The sequence below is a fragment of the Piliocolobus tephrosceles genome, chromosome 1 (assembly GCF_002776525.5).
Source record: "Piliocolobus tephrosceles isolate RC106 chromosome 1, ASM277652v3, whole genome shotgun sequence".
Taxonomy (NCBI): domain Eukaryota; kingdom Metazoa; phylum Chordata; class Mammalia; order Primates; family Cercopithecidae; genus Piliocolobus; species Piliocolobus tephrosceles.
This window is the reverse complement of record NC_045434.1, coordinates 58,183,115-58,196,220: the sequence shown is the minus strand read 5'-3', so window position 1 is coordinate 58,196,220 and position 13,106 is coordinate 58,183,115. Positions and strand designations below refer to the sequence as shown.

At 52.7% G+C, this 13,106-nt stretch overlaps 1 protein-coding gene across 1 annotated transcript; it reads left to right on the top strand.

Annotated features, from left to right (window-relative positions):
* The first annotated feature begins 207 nt into the window (after positions 1-207).
* On the top strand, positions 208-5,054 carry PHLDA3 (pleckstrin homology like domain family A member 3). The gene is made up of 2 exons (XM_023186990.2): positions 208-1,264; positions 3,377-5,054. Exon 1 carries the CDS (start codon positions 819-821, stop codon positions 1,200-1,202), a length of 384 nt encoding a protein of 127 aa, XP_023042758.1. The 5' UTR covers positions 208-818; the 3' UTR covers positions 1,203-1,264; positions 3,377-5,054.
* Positions 5,055-13,106: the final 8,052 nt, after the last annotated feature.

Genomic DNA, 13,106 nt, shown 5'->3' with positions numbered 1-13,106 from the left:
ACATAGGCTTGATGCAGAGGCTGGGGGCCTCATGGCCTGCCAAGTAGCCAGCAGCTGTCTGACGCCTAACATGCAACTGGTGCCACTGTGCGTTCGCCAAGCCCACCCCCTTGCTAGCAGCACTCTCTCCAATCCAGGAGATGCGCCTTCCCCCCGCCCTTCCCCGCCATCTCCCCCTTCATTCAAGGCTTGGGGGAGCTGCGGTTCCGAGAAGCGGCAGACGGCAGCCAGAAGGCTTGGGCTGTTGAGTAAGCAGCCCCCCTCAGTCCCAGCCCTCCCCGCCCCTCGTCCTGCGCCTCCAGTGAGCGACTGAGCCCCCGCTGCGGCCCCGCCCCCTGGGCTCTGCCAGAGCTGGTGCACTGCGCGGAGGGGAGGGCCGGCCGGGGCAGGAATGCGCGGCGGGCGGGCGTCGCAGGAGGCGAACAGCGGAACATGTAAGGGCACATCTCGCGAGCTGCCGCCCAGCGCGCAGACAGAGCCCAGGGGAGCAAGAGAACCGGCGGGCGGCGTGGCTCACGGGCTAGGGAGGCGCAGAGGCACCCGGTAGAGGCGGACCGGGCTGGGCCAGCTCCGGTAGAGCAGAGGAGGAGGTGCAGGCTGAAGCGGGGCGGTGGGCGCGGAGCGCGCTGGGGGCACCCACGCCACCTCACTGGCAGCCAGGTGCTGAGGGCCGCAGTGCGGGCGCGCCGGGCAGTCAGGACGCAGGTGGGCAGCGCGCACGGCCAGCCAGCCCGGGGCGCCAGAATCCTGCGCTGCCGGGCCGAGAGTGGCGCCGCGCCCGCCGCAGCCTGGAGCTTTCCGCGAACCTCGGGGCCCCCATGACGGCGGCGGCGACGGCCACCGTGCTCAAGGAGGGCGTGCTGGAGAAGCGCAGCGGCGGGCTGCTGCAGCTGTGGAAGCGGAAGCGCTGCGTGCTCACCGAGCGCGGGCTGCAGCTCTTCGAAGCAAAGGGCACGGGCGGCCGGCCCAAGGAGCTCAGCTTCGCCCGCATCAAGGCCGTGGAGTGCGTGGAGAGCACAGGGCGCCACATCTACTTCACGCTGGTGACCGAAGGCGGTGGCGAGATCGACTTCCGCTGCCCTCTGGAAGATCCCGGCTGGAACGCCCAGATCACCCTAGGCCTGGTCAAGTTCAAGAACCAGCAGGCCATCCAGACAGTGCGGGCCCGGCAGAGCCTCGGGACCGGGACCCTCGTGTCCTAAACCACCGGGCGCACCATCTTACCTTCATGCTACCCACCATCTCGGTGCTGAGGTCAAGGCAGGTGAGCCCCCGGGGGACTGGACCCTCTTCTCTTCTTCCCTTCCTTCTCCTATTTCCTTCCTTCTCCTCTTTCCCCTACAGAGAGAATGAGGACTAGCATTCTACTTCACAGCCGGACAGTCTTAGGGGAGGTTCCTGGGGCCATCTGAGGGCATGGGAGGCCTGGGCCAGTGGCCAACCCAGCAGATCCGGACTTTGCCCTGAGGTGCCAGGTCGGCTGGTCCTGAATGTGACCCAGGTGTCTGAGAGGAAGATGGAAACCCTGGGAGGGGGACCCCTGGGTGAGATGAGCCTTCCTACAAGTTGGTTCAGCCCTGACTCAGGTGGAAGGAAGTAGAGTGTGGCCTGTAGGTTGCCCCAGGCTGTGGGCCTCTGCTTTCCACGTAGAGCAGGGCTCCTGGACTTCGGCTTTCTGGCAGCTGGGGACAAGTGGGGACAACCGAGGGTGGGGACGCGGATCGTGGAGACAGACCCTCTTTCCCTCTAGGTTGAATTCTTGTCATAAAGTTTGAGCACTGAATTGATGTAGAAAGACAGTATCTCCCAGTTAGCGAAGGCACCATCAAGCCTTAGGAATAGAGCCAAGGAGTCCGGCCCCAAAGGTGGGGCCTTAGTGGGCCGGCTTGGCTGGACTGGGCCTGAGGGATCCAACTCCTCCTGTACGTGTGTATGTGTTTGTTGTTGCTGGTTCTTGAGACAAAGTCTCGCTGTGTCACCCAGGCTGGAGTACAGTGGTGTGATCTTGGCTCACTGCAACCTCCGCCTCCCAGGCTCAAGCAAATCTCCTGCTTCAGCCTCCAGAGTAGCTGGGATTACAGGTGCCCTGCTAATTTTTGTATTTTTAATAGAGATGGGGTTTCGCCATGTTTGCCAGGCTGGTCTTGAACTCCTGACCTCAGGTGATCCACCTGCCTTGGCCTCCCCAAGTACTGGGATTACAGGTGTGAGCCACTGTACCCGGCCTATATATATATTTTTGAGACAGGGTCTCTACCTGTTGCCCAGGCTGGTGCAGTAGTATAGTCATGGCTCACTGCAGCCTCAACAGCTTCAACCTCCTGGGCTCAAGCGATCCTTCCACCTCACCCTCCAGGTAGCTGGGACTACAGGCACATGCCACCATGCCTTTTTTTTTTTTTTTTTTTTTTTTTTGTAAATTTGGTTTTTCCCCACATTGCCCATGCTGGTTTAGAACTCCCGAGCTCAAGCGATCTGCCCACCTTGGCCTCCCAAAAGTATTAGGATTACAGGCGTGAGCCACCGCACTTGGTTCCCATTCTTGACAGTGGGTTTTGAGCCCTAGGGCTCACTCGTGGGAGAGCAAGGGAGCTGGAGGATGGGCAACTGCACCAGAGGCTAGGCCACTGATGCCAAGGGGTGGGGGCCTAGCTGTCTACCTGCTCCTGAGTGCCAGTCAGGCCTGGCTATGCCAGGGGAAGAGAAGCTGGAGGAGGGCATGGGGCACTGGGGCAGGGTCGGTGGGTGTAGGATGGGGTCATGAGTTGTTTGTGATGTCTTAATCCTCTATGAGCAGTAGGGCAGGGAGTGGGGGGTGGATTTGTGGTCAGGAAGGCCCAGGGGAGGGGCCAGGAATAGAATCTAGAAGCCCTGGCTCTCAGCCCTGTGCCCTCTTCCCCAGATGCCACTCCCTTCTTGTGAGAAGTAGGAGTAGGGCCAAGAAAGGATTTAGCCTTCCTTCTAGCCTTGATTTTTCCAATGGAAACCTAGATCCCCCTCTCCCCACTACCACCTCCTAGGTGACCTTACCCGCCTGCAGGCATCTTCAACAATAGAGTCCTAGTGAGCCTGGGGCCCCATCTAGTGCCATACCCCACTTTGATGGTCCTGTTAACGCCCTCCCACATTGTAGTGAGGGTTTAGTTGAGAAGTGGGGTATAAGGCAGACCCCCTGTGCTGAGGATTGATCCACGTTGATCTTCAGGTTTTGGGGGCCTGGGAGGAAGCAGATTCCCTTGACCACAGTATGTATGCAAAAAATATTTTCCATGTTTATGGAAAAGGCTGGGAAGTGCTGGTGTAAAATGCCCAGCTCATAATAGATACTCCTTTCCCCAGTGTTGCCCCTGCTCTAACTGCTGTTCTTTCTTGCCAGCTTCGTTGTTCCCTCTGGTTTGTGGGGGCACGGCTATGTTCCATGTGGCGAGGTGGAAGGCATGGGCGTGTGGAGGAGGCGCTGGAGCTGAAGGAATGGACAGACCCCGGGAGGAGGGCAGAAGGCTTCGCAGGGCTGAGGATGAAGATTCAGCCCCTGGACGGTCCCAGACTCTCAGGACATGCCCAGCTCAGGGGCTTCGAGCCACAGGCCTGGCCTCATATGGCATGAGGGGGAGCTGGCATGGGAGCCCCCTCCCTGCTGTGGTTCTGCCCTCTGTCCTACAGACTGCTCTTAGTCCCCTGGCTTTGTGCCAGGCCTGGAGGAGGGCAGTCCCCTATGGGGTACTGAGTCAACGCCTCAGGAATCAGGAGGCCAGCCTGGTACCCAAAGGAGTACCCAGGGCCTGGCACCCAGGCCCACTCCAGAATGGCCTCTGGACTCACCTTGAGAAGGAGGAGCTGCTGGGCCTAAAGCCCACTCCTGGGGGTCTCCTGCTGCTTAGGTCCTTTTGGGACCCCCACCCATCCAGGCCCTTTCTTTGCACACTTCTTCCCCCACCTCTGCGCATCTTCCCCCACTGCGGTGTTCGGCCTGGAGGTGGTGGGGGTGAGGGGGGGTTTGGCCATTACCATTTCATGTCTTTCCCCAAATGAAGATGCCCTGCAAAGGGCAGTAACCACACAGTTTGCCGAGTGAAATTCTTTGCCCACAAAGTCCCAGTGCTTGGAGCATCTCTCTCTTTATCTGTATTCTCCCAATTTGCAACCCATTCTGAAATCTCCAGCCTGGATAGGCAGAGACACTACAACCCCAGTAGGCAGGGCCTGGGTGGTCCTAGGAAGGAGGGTCCATAGATTCTGGACCAAGGGATGTCACGCTGGTCAGTTCAGTCCCTATAGATGCCTCTTCTACAGGAGGCTACCCTGCCGCTGCTACCCTGGGAGAAGCCTCAGCTTTCTGGGTAGAGCTTGTCTCCCTGTCATTTATACTCTCAGGCTGTATACATTTACACAGTAAGTTTTCCCTCCTGGAGGGTTAAAAGGAAAATAATTTCAACAGGATGAAGGCCTGGCACGGTGGCTCACAACTGTAATCCCAGGACTTTGGGAGGCCGAGGTGGGTGGATCACCTGAGGTCAGGAATTTGAGACCAGCCTGGCCAACTTGGTGAAACTGTGTCTCTACTAAAAACACAAATGTTAGCCGGGTGTGGTGGTGCACACCTATAGCCCCAGCTACTGGGGAGGCTGAGGCAGGAGAATTGCTTGAACCTGGGAGGCAGAGGTTACAGTGAGCTGAGATCGCACCACTGCCCTCCATCCTAGGTGACAAAGCAGTGAGAGACAGTCTCAGAACAAAACAAAACCAAAAACTGGAGAAAACTGAGGTACAGACAATAGCTGCCCACAGTTATACAGAAACTATTGATTGGGTAACCCTGGACCTTTCCAAGCTGTGGCCAGCAGTTGATTCTACCTTCCTTTCCTCCATTATTTCCTCATGTCTGACCTTCCCTGTTGCAAAGTAGTGGCCTACTTCAGAGTCTCTCTGTAGGGAGCAAGGAGGCTGAGTGGCTCCCTTCAGCAATTTAAAGTCTCTTTAATTGTTTTGTGCTTCCAACCTGTTTTGCTCCCCTTCAGATTTCTCTCACCTTCCAATCAAAACCCTGTCCTGTGCCCCAGTCCCTCAGAGTCATCTTGCTCTGTCAGAGTTCATCTTGCTCATCTGATGTGTGAACTACATCACACAGTTGAATGAGAATGTGTTAATTACAACAGAACTTTTATGAATACATACTCATTGTATCCAATTGTACAATTGTCCGTGGGTGGCTTAATCCCATCATGGCAAATAAGCATCTATTCATGCAACCCTGATCAGTGCTGCGAAAGAACAGGGTTCAACTAGAATGCTGTGATCAATTGGTGATACGTGCCATGGGCTTTGGGAGAAAGGTAAGGAGAATGGCGGCATTATCTGGGAGGTGGGTGTGGCTGGAGAGAAGAGGGTTGCCACCTCTCCCTTGATTCAAGCTTTGTTAATGGAAGGGGTTACCTACTTCATCCTATATAACAGCAGCCTCTAAAATAGAATCTTTGCTCTTCAAACCCAAGGGTAACTGATGGTGGGGGTTCAGGCATAAGGAAAAGATGTATCCAGGCGCTCAGGAATAGGGGAGTGGGCTGGGCACGGTGGCTTACACATGTAATCGTAGCACTTTGGGAGGCCAAGGCAGGTGGATCACCTGAGGTCAGGAGTTTGAGACCAGCCTGGCCAGCAAGGCGAAACCCTGTCTCTACTAAAAATACAAAAATTAACTGGGTGTGGTGGTGCACGACTATAATCCCAGCTACTTGGAAGGCTGAGGAAGGAGAATCTCTTGAAAGTAGGAGGTGGAGGTTGCTGTGAGCGGAGATAGCACCACTGCGTTCCCGCCTGCGTGACAGCAGCGAGACTCTGTCTCAAAAACAAAACAAAACAAAAACAAAAAAAATAGGGGAGTGGTAGTGAACAGATGGGAGTGAGAGGCAAGACATCCAGCAAACTAAATGCGTTTACAGGCTAGGCACTGTGCTTGACTCTGGGGATGCAGAGGAGAAAGACAAGATCCAGTCCTCGCCTCAAGGAGCCCAGGTTCTGGTAACATTAGTCAATGCTAACTGGTGCCAATAGAACTGGCCACCAGGGGACAGGGGAGCGCTGGGCAATACTTTGTCCAGCACTAGGGGTCGTTCTCAGAGCTTGGCTGCAAAGGGCAGTGGAGGGCATAGTATGAGACATCAAGGGCAGAGGACAGGTGGAGGGGGAAACAGGCTCTAGTTTCTGGCACGCTGCTTTTTTTGAACACCAGCCCTATTGGTTTAAATTAAAGCCCTATTGGTTTGGTCCTTGACCAAACCCAGTTTCTGTTTCTTGCTAGGAGAGTCCCAGCCCCTTGAAGAGTCTGCTGCTGTTAGAGCCCCTGGCACAGACCCTAGAACGCAGTAGGCTCCTTGTATGCAGCAGTGTGGGTGCTGGTGGTTGCGATGGGTGATCATTTACTATCATTTGTAAGAGTCTGGAAGCTGTCTGAGGATTGTAAGAGCACTCACAGCACAGAGGTCTGGGGTTCAAGACCAGGTTTTTTTGTTGTTGGTTTTTTCTTTGTTGTTTTGTTTTGTTTTGTTTTTTGAGATGGAGTCTTGCCCTGTTGCCCAGGCTGGAGTGCAATGGCGCGATCTCGGCTCACTGCAACCTTCGCCTCCCAGGTTCAAGCGATTCTCCTGCCTCAGCCTCCCGAGCAGCTGGGATTACAGGCACCCGCCACCAGGCCTGGCTAATTTTTTGCATTTTTAGTAGAGACGGGTTTTCACTGTGTTGGCCAGGCTGGTCTCGAACTCCTGACCTTGTGATCTGCCTGCCTTGGCCTCCGAAAGTGCTGAGATTACAGGCGTGAGCCACCGCACCCGGCCAAGACCAGGTTTTAAAAAAGATCCATGACCTTTTTGGGGAGTCTTTACCTCTCTGATGGAGGAGGGGCCATCCTGCTTCCTGGGTTCACCAGTGTTCTCACTGCTCTGCTTTTCATGACTTTGAATTTCCAAGAAGGAGCAAAGGCCTTTAGCCCCGGAAGGCTTGGCTAGACCTCGGAGTAGGGTCAAGACCTCTTTGGGGGCACAAACAGGCTCTGATAGTGCCAGTCCATGCATGAGATGGAAAACCTTTGCTCATTTGGGCCTGTGAGACCAGGGAAGGGCTGTTGCCACCAACTCTCCCTGTGCTTCGGCAGCCCCAGCGTGGCCTCACCCCTGCCCAAAACATGAGTCATCCATGGGAACATGAGACAGGGCAAGTCTCAGCCAGGCAGCTGGGAGTCCGATGAGGTGGGGTGGGGAGACCGAGGGAGAAGGGATGGGCTTGCTCTGGTCAGGGTGAGCTGTGATTGGGAGCTGAGGCTTTAGCAAGAGTGAGCTTGTTGCAAGGGTGAGAATGGAGACCAGTGGGGAGAGCCAGAGTGAGAGTTCATGAGCTGCAATCGCAGCAGGAAGGAGTAGGGGCACATGGACAGGGCATTACTGTATGTAATCCTGAAGTCTGTTGGGGATGTATAGGTACTGTGGGCAGCTGTCCCACCAGGGCCAGGACCCAAGGACCCTGGCAAGACTGGCTGTGCAGGAATATACTGTAAGGCTGCACAGAGAGCCCTGGTTTCACCTCCCTCAGTCTCCTGAGGGGGTCCACCATGGTTCACCGAAGTGATCTGTCCAGAATTCAATTCATTCTTCTGCTAAAACTGCCAGCGCTTTTCCCACTGCAATGGGAGGCGGCCCACTCCTTGAAAGGGTCTCCTCTCCACTATCAGGGCTATCTCTCCAGTGTTTGTCTCTACATGCTCCATGCCCAGCCCCAGCATGCAATCCACCCCCATTCCAGGACCAGGGAAAGCTGCCTCACACTGCCAGACCAGTGTACCCCCACTCTTGCTACACACTTCTGTATCACTGGCTCAGCTGTCTCTCATGTCACCACCTCTGAGAAGCTTCTCTGACTGCCCTGCCTTTAGGGCAGGCTGAGTAACTGCTTGCTTCTCTCTGTGCTGCCATACCTCCTCCATTAGTCACACTGCCTTGTGATTGCTGGTTTTATGTGTCTGCCTGTCCAACTAGACTGATCAGTTTCTGCACTTGTTATTTGTATATTCCTGGTGCCTCAGAGTATCTGGCAAATGGTAGATTCTAATAATAAAAATGACAAGTGGTATATGGTGTTGACCCAAGAACTGTAAATTTTTTTTTTTTTTTTTTTTTGAGACAGGGTCTCATTCTGTCACCCAGGCTGGACTGCAGTGGCATGATCTCAGCTCACTGCAACCTTGACCTGCTTCTGGGCTCAAGTGATCCTCCCACCTCAGCCTCCTGAATAGCTGAGACCACAGGCGTACACCACCATGCTTAGCTGGTTTTGTATTTTCTGTAGAGGTGGAGTTTCACCATGTTGAACTCCTGAGCTCAAGTGATTCACCTGCCTCAGCCTTCCAAAGTGTTGGGATTACAGATGTGAGCCACCATGCCCTGCCTGTACAATTCTTAAATCATGTAACGTTTCAACAACCCTGTGAGGTAGGTGTGATTATCACGACTCCCATATTTTACATTAAGAAACTGAGGCCCAGATAAGTGGCTGGTTCAGAGTCACACAGCAGCTAAGTGGTGGAGCCAGGAGTCAATGTGGTCACAGTGGGACTGTAGGTAAGGGCTCTTAACCCAACACCAAATAGATTCTTACTGTTTGTGAGTAAATGAGTAAGTGAATGAACCCAGTATTTTGCTGGGAGAAAGGAGATCAGAGGAGAGAGAGTTGGCGAGGATCAAACCCTGAGAGGGCAGAGAAGGGAATGGTCTGTGGGCTAGGGGTAAGGGAGGCTTCATGGAGAGGATGACTGGAGCCAAGCCCTGAAAGAGTGGACACTAACTGCAGGAGAGGACCCAGAGAGGTGTCCCATGGGCTGGGAGGCTCTGTGCGTGCTCATGGGAGCTAGGCCTGGAGTGAAAATAGCCTAGAAGAGCAGATGGACTCCTTTCTGTTAGGAAGGAGCAGTGAGGACTCTGGGGGAATAAATAGTGCTCCAGGTTCAGAACCTTGTTGCTGTATTGGCCTGAGATGCTCTTCGTCTAAGGACCTGGACACGGGGTCACCTTTACCTGTAGGGTCAAACACTTAAGGGATCAGAAGCTGTGATCCCGTGTGGCGGCAATCCTGGCCTCAGAGGCCTAGAGGCAGCACTCATGCCTTGCTTGCTGGCTGATCAACCATCCTGGTTGGCCTGGAATTCTCCAGTTGTAACACTGAAAGTTCTGCATTCTGAGGAGATCTCAGTCCTAGGCAAACTGTGATAGTTGGCCACCGTACCCACTGCCCCAGGGACAGGAGGCCTTGCACAACCCATCCTCATGATCTCACCAGTCAGCTCTGCCCACAGCACTCAGCCCCATTGAATGGAACCATGCAGAGTACAAGCCTGTGGGCAACAGCGCTACAGCCCCGGGGCATCACTCATTAATGACTCAGAGGTCATCAGCATTTCCTGCCATCTCAGGGGAGAGACCTAGGCCCCCAGCTGCAAAGAAGAAAGATAGCCAGGGGTCTCTCAGGGGCTCTCCAATCAACTCTGGGGGCCCTACTGGAAGCCAACTGCAACTCACTTTAACTCAGCCCAACTTCAGTGCTTTGTTAAGCATGAGTGAGTATTTGCTGCACAGGGGCATAAGCCTGTCCCACCTAGACCTTGGCTTTAAAGAACTCCCAAGGTAACTGAGACAGAGAGGGCAGCATGCAAAAGGAGGAGGACAGTAAGGTGCAGGCAGAACTATAGGAGGTAGGATGGAGGTGCAGGGAACATTTGAGCTGGCCCTTTGAAGGGAGGATACAATTCTGACCATCAGAGAGAGGAGGGACAGTGTTCCAGGTGGAAGAAATCACCTGTGCAAAGGTGCCAGGATCAGAAAAGGTGAGGGGGGACAGGAGACACAAATGGTGTGCACAGAACCTGAGGTGCAACAGTCACGCACAGAGGAAGTCGGCTGGGGGCCTGGGCTTCTTTCCATAGCAATGCGGAGCCTGTCACAGAGTTCTGTCATACACACACACACAGAGACACACACAGACACACGCACACAGACGCACACACAGACACACATACACACAGACACGCATGTACTCCTTATTACAAAAAGATGTTAATTGAAGAAAAATGTAAAAACACAGAAAACAATCACCTTTATGTTTCTATCTCTCAGAGACAGTGTTAGCATTTTGGTGTATTTTCTTCTACATCTATTTTGATGCAAACATATAAGATGTAATTGTTTTCATACATGGGGTCATACTCTGTGTACTGTATTATATTCGCTTTTTTTTTTTTTTTTTTTTGAGACTGAGTCTCGCTCTGTCCCAGGCTGGCGTACAGTGATGTGATCTTGGCTCACTGCAACCTCCACCTCCCGGGTTCAAGCGATTTTCCTGCTTCAGCCTTCTGAGTAGCTGGGATTACAGGCACGCGCCACCACATGCCCGGCTAATTTTTGTATTTTTAGTAGAGACAGGGTTTCACCATGTTGGCCAGGCTGGTCTCGAACTCCTGACCTCGTGATCTGCCCGCCTCGGCCTCCCAAAGTGCTGGGATTACAGGAGTGAGCCATCGAACCCGGCCCCCATATTCTGGTTTTAAATGTGTTAATATATTGTGGTCATAAGGCCATACCATTACATGTCTCTCAATGCCTGTATGTTATTCTGTTCTCTTTACTATTATTTATATAGCAAATCAATCCTTTATTGTTGGACATTCATGTTCTTTTTCATTCTTTCTGTCTTACGTATGAGGCTTCAATGACTATTTGCATATTTAAATCTTAATTTTTGTCTCCGGTTGTTGCTTCTTTGGGGTAATTCTTTTTTTTTTTTTTTTTTTTGCCATGACGTCTTGCTGTGGCACCCAGGCTGGAATACAGTGGCATGATCTTGGCTCACTGCAACCTCCACCTCCCAGGTTCAAGTGATTCTCCTGCCTCAGCTTCCCAAGTAGCTGGGATTACAGGCACCCGCCACCATCTCCAGTTAATTTTTGTATTTTTAGTAGAGATGGGGTTTCACCATGTTGGCCAGACTGGTCTTGAAATGCTGACCTTGTGATCTGCCAACCTTGGCCTCCCAAAGTGCTGAGATTACACGTGTGAGCCATTGCACCCAGCCATCTTCAGGGTAATTATTTAGGTGGAATGGCTGGGTCTCCCTGTAGGGTGGGCAGAGGTGATCCTTGGTGGTGGTGATGGAGAAGGGAGACCCTGGGAGGCAAGAAGTGAGTTGGGAGTAGAGCTAATGAAAACTTGATGACCAGAGGCTGTAATGGAAAGAGGAGGAGGGAGGCAATGAAAGCAACTAGTTAGGAAGTGCTCACTGTGGGAGAGACACTGAAGTACAAGGAGGCCTGCCAGTAGCAGTTAAAAACTTAAGCTCTAATCACAGACCTGGGTGTGAAACCCCAAGGTGTCTCATACTAACAACATGACTTGGGCAAGTTATTTGGCATGCCATTAAAATGGGAATGATGATAACCCCACTTCCTAGGATCATTGTGAGAATTAATTGAGAGAACGCCTGTAAAGCAGATAAAGTACACAGATAGATAGTGCATAATAAATGTTTGTTATTACAGTAGTATAATCATCCTCCCAGCAACCATGCTTTGCCTAATCCCTATTTAGAAAACTGTACATAATTAACAATTTAGTAACACTTACTGAGTGCTTTTACTTAATCCCAATTCTAGCCTTCATGCATAATGGTCTAAATTTCAGACTGTGCTTGATAGATATTCCTTCCACACAAGTGTCCTTATTCTACAGATGATGAAGCTGAAACTCAGAGACGTTGAAGCAGTTGCCTGAGATTCCCCAGCCAGCCAGTGGCTCAGAGTGGATTCCCCCCCCCTGACTCTGGATCCTAATGCTCTTCTCACCACCTCATGGCATCTCCCTGGCATTTGAACTTCCTGGTTGAAACTGAGGATAAACAGAGCAAGTGTGGCTCATCAAGATCCCCTTGTCATCGGGTTGTGCTGCGCTATCAGTCTCCTCACCAGCACCGCTAATTGCACTCCATTCCGATGGCTCATGGCCCTTCACACACACAAAGGCCCTGCTCCCCTGCCAGGGAAGACAGAGTAGGTTGCACAACTTGTCTGCATTCACAGAGCATGTCACCAACCAAGCAACAAGGAGAGCACACAAGTTTGGCCCTGGAAAACCCTTGGCTGACTCTGTTGAGACGAAAGTGGGCCTCCATGCTAACTGAGACAGTGCAGATAGAGGAACTGAGCTGTGAAAATAACTCTAAAAAGCCAACAGCATCTTTTAACTAGACTTGACTGGGGTGGTCAGGGCTGCGGTTTGGAATTGTCAGCTATTTGTGCAAAGGGGACTTTAGGTCACTCTGTGCTTACCCCATTTCCAAAACACACATAACCAACGAATGTTTCTCACAGTCTGGGTGGTCTCCCACATATGTCCTGCCGGGTCTGTTTTTCCAGTGGGATGAAACATAGGCTCCTCCCTGGAAGATTCCTGGCAGACCCCTCCCCCCACCTTCACCTTTCAGTCCTGTAAGCTTCCTCATCAGTGCTGTGTTTCATTCCAGGGCTCTGACTCAAAGAACCCTCTGCTGTGACCTCACCACATTATCACAACAGCCCTGTGAGGTTGGAAGAGATGGGAGTATTTCCTGATAGATTAAAGATGGTCATTCTAAGGCTCTGGGAAGTAAAGCGTCTTCCCCATGGTTAAGCTGGGGTCCCTAATCTCACTACCCAGTCTGGAGTTAGAAAGACAAATGTTCCCGGCCTGGCGTGGTGGCTCATGCCTGTAATCCCAGCATTTTAGGAGGCCGAGGCGGGAGGATCACTCGAGGTCAGGAGTTTGAGATCAGCCGGGCCAACATGGCAAAACCCCGTCTCTACTAAAAATACAAAAATTAGCCCAGCATGCGCTGTAGTCCTAGCTACTCCGGAGGCTGAGGTATAAGAATCGCTTGAACCTGGGAGGCGGAGGTTGCAGTGAGCCAAGATCGTGCGACTGCACTCCAGTCTGGGTGACAGAGCAAGACCCTGTCTCAAAAGAAAAAAAAAAAAAAAGAAAGACAAATGTTCCCATCTAGGGCCCTCTGCTAAACGATGTGGAATGCAGGCATCTTGG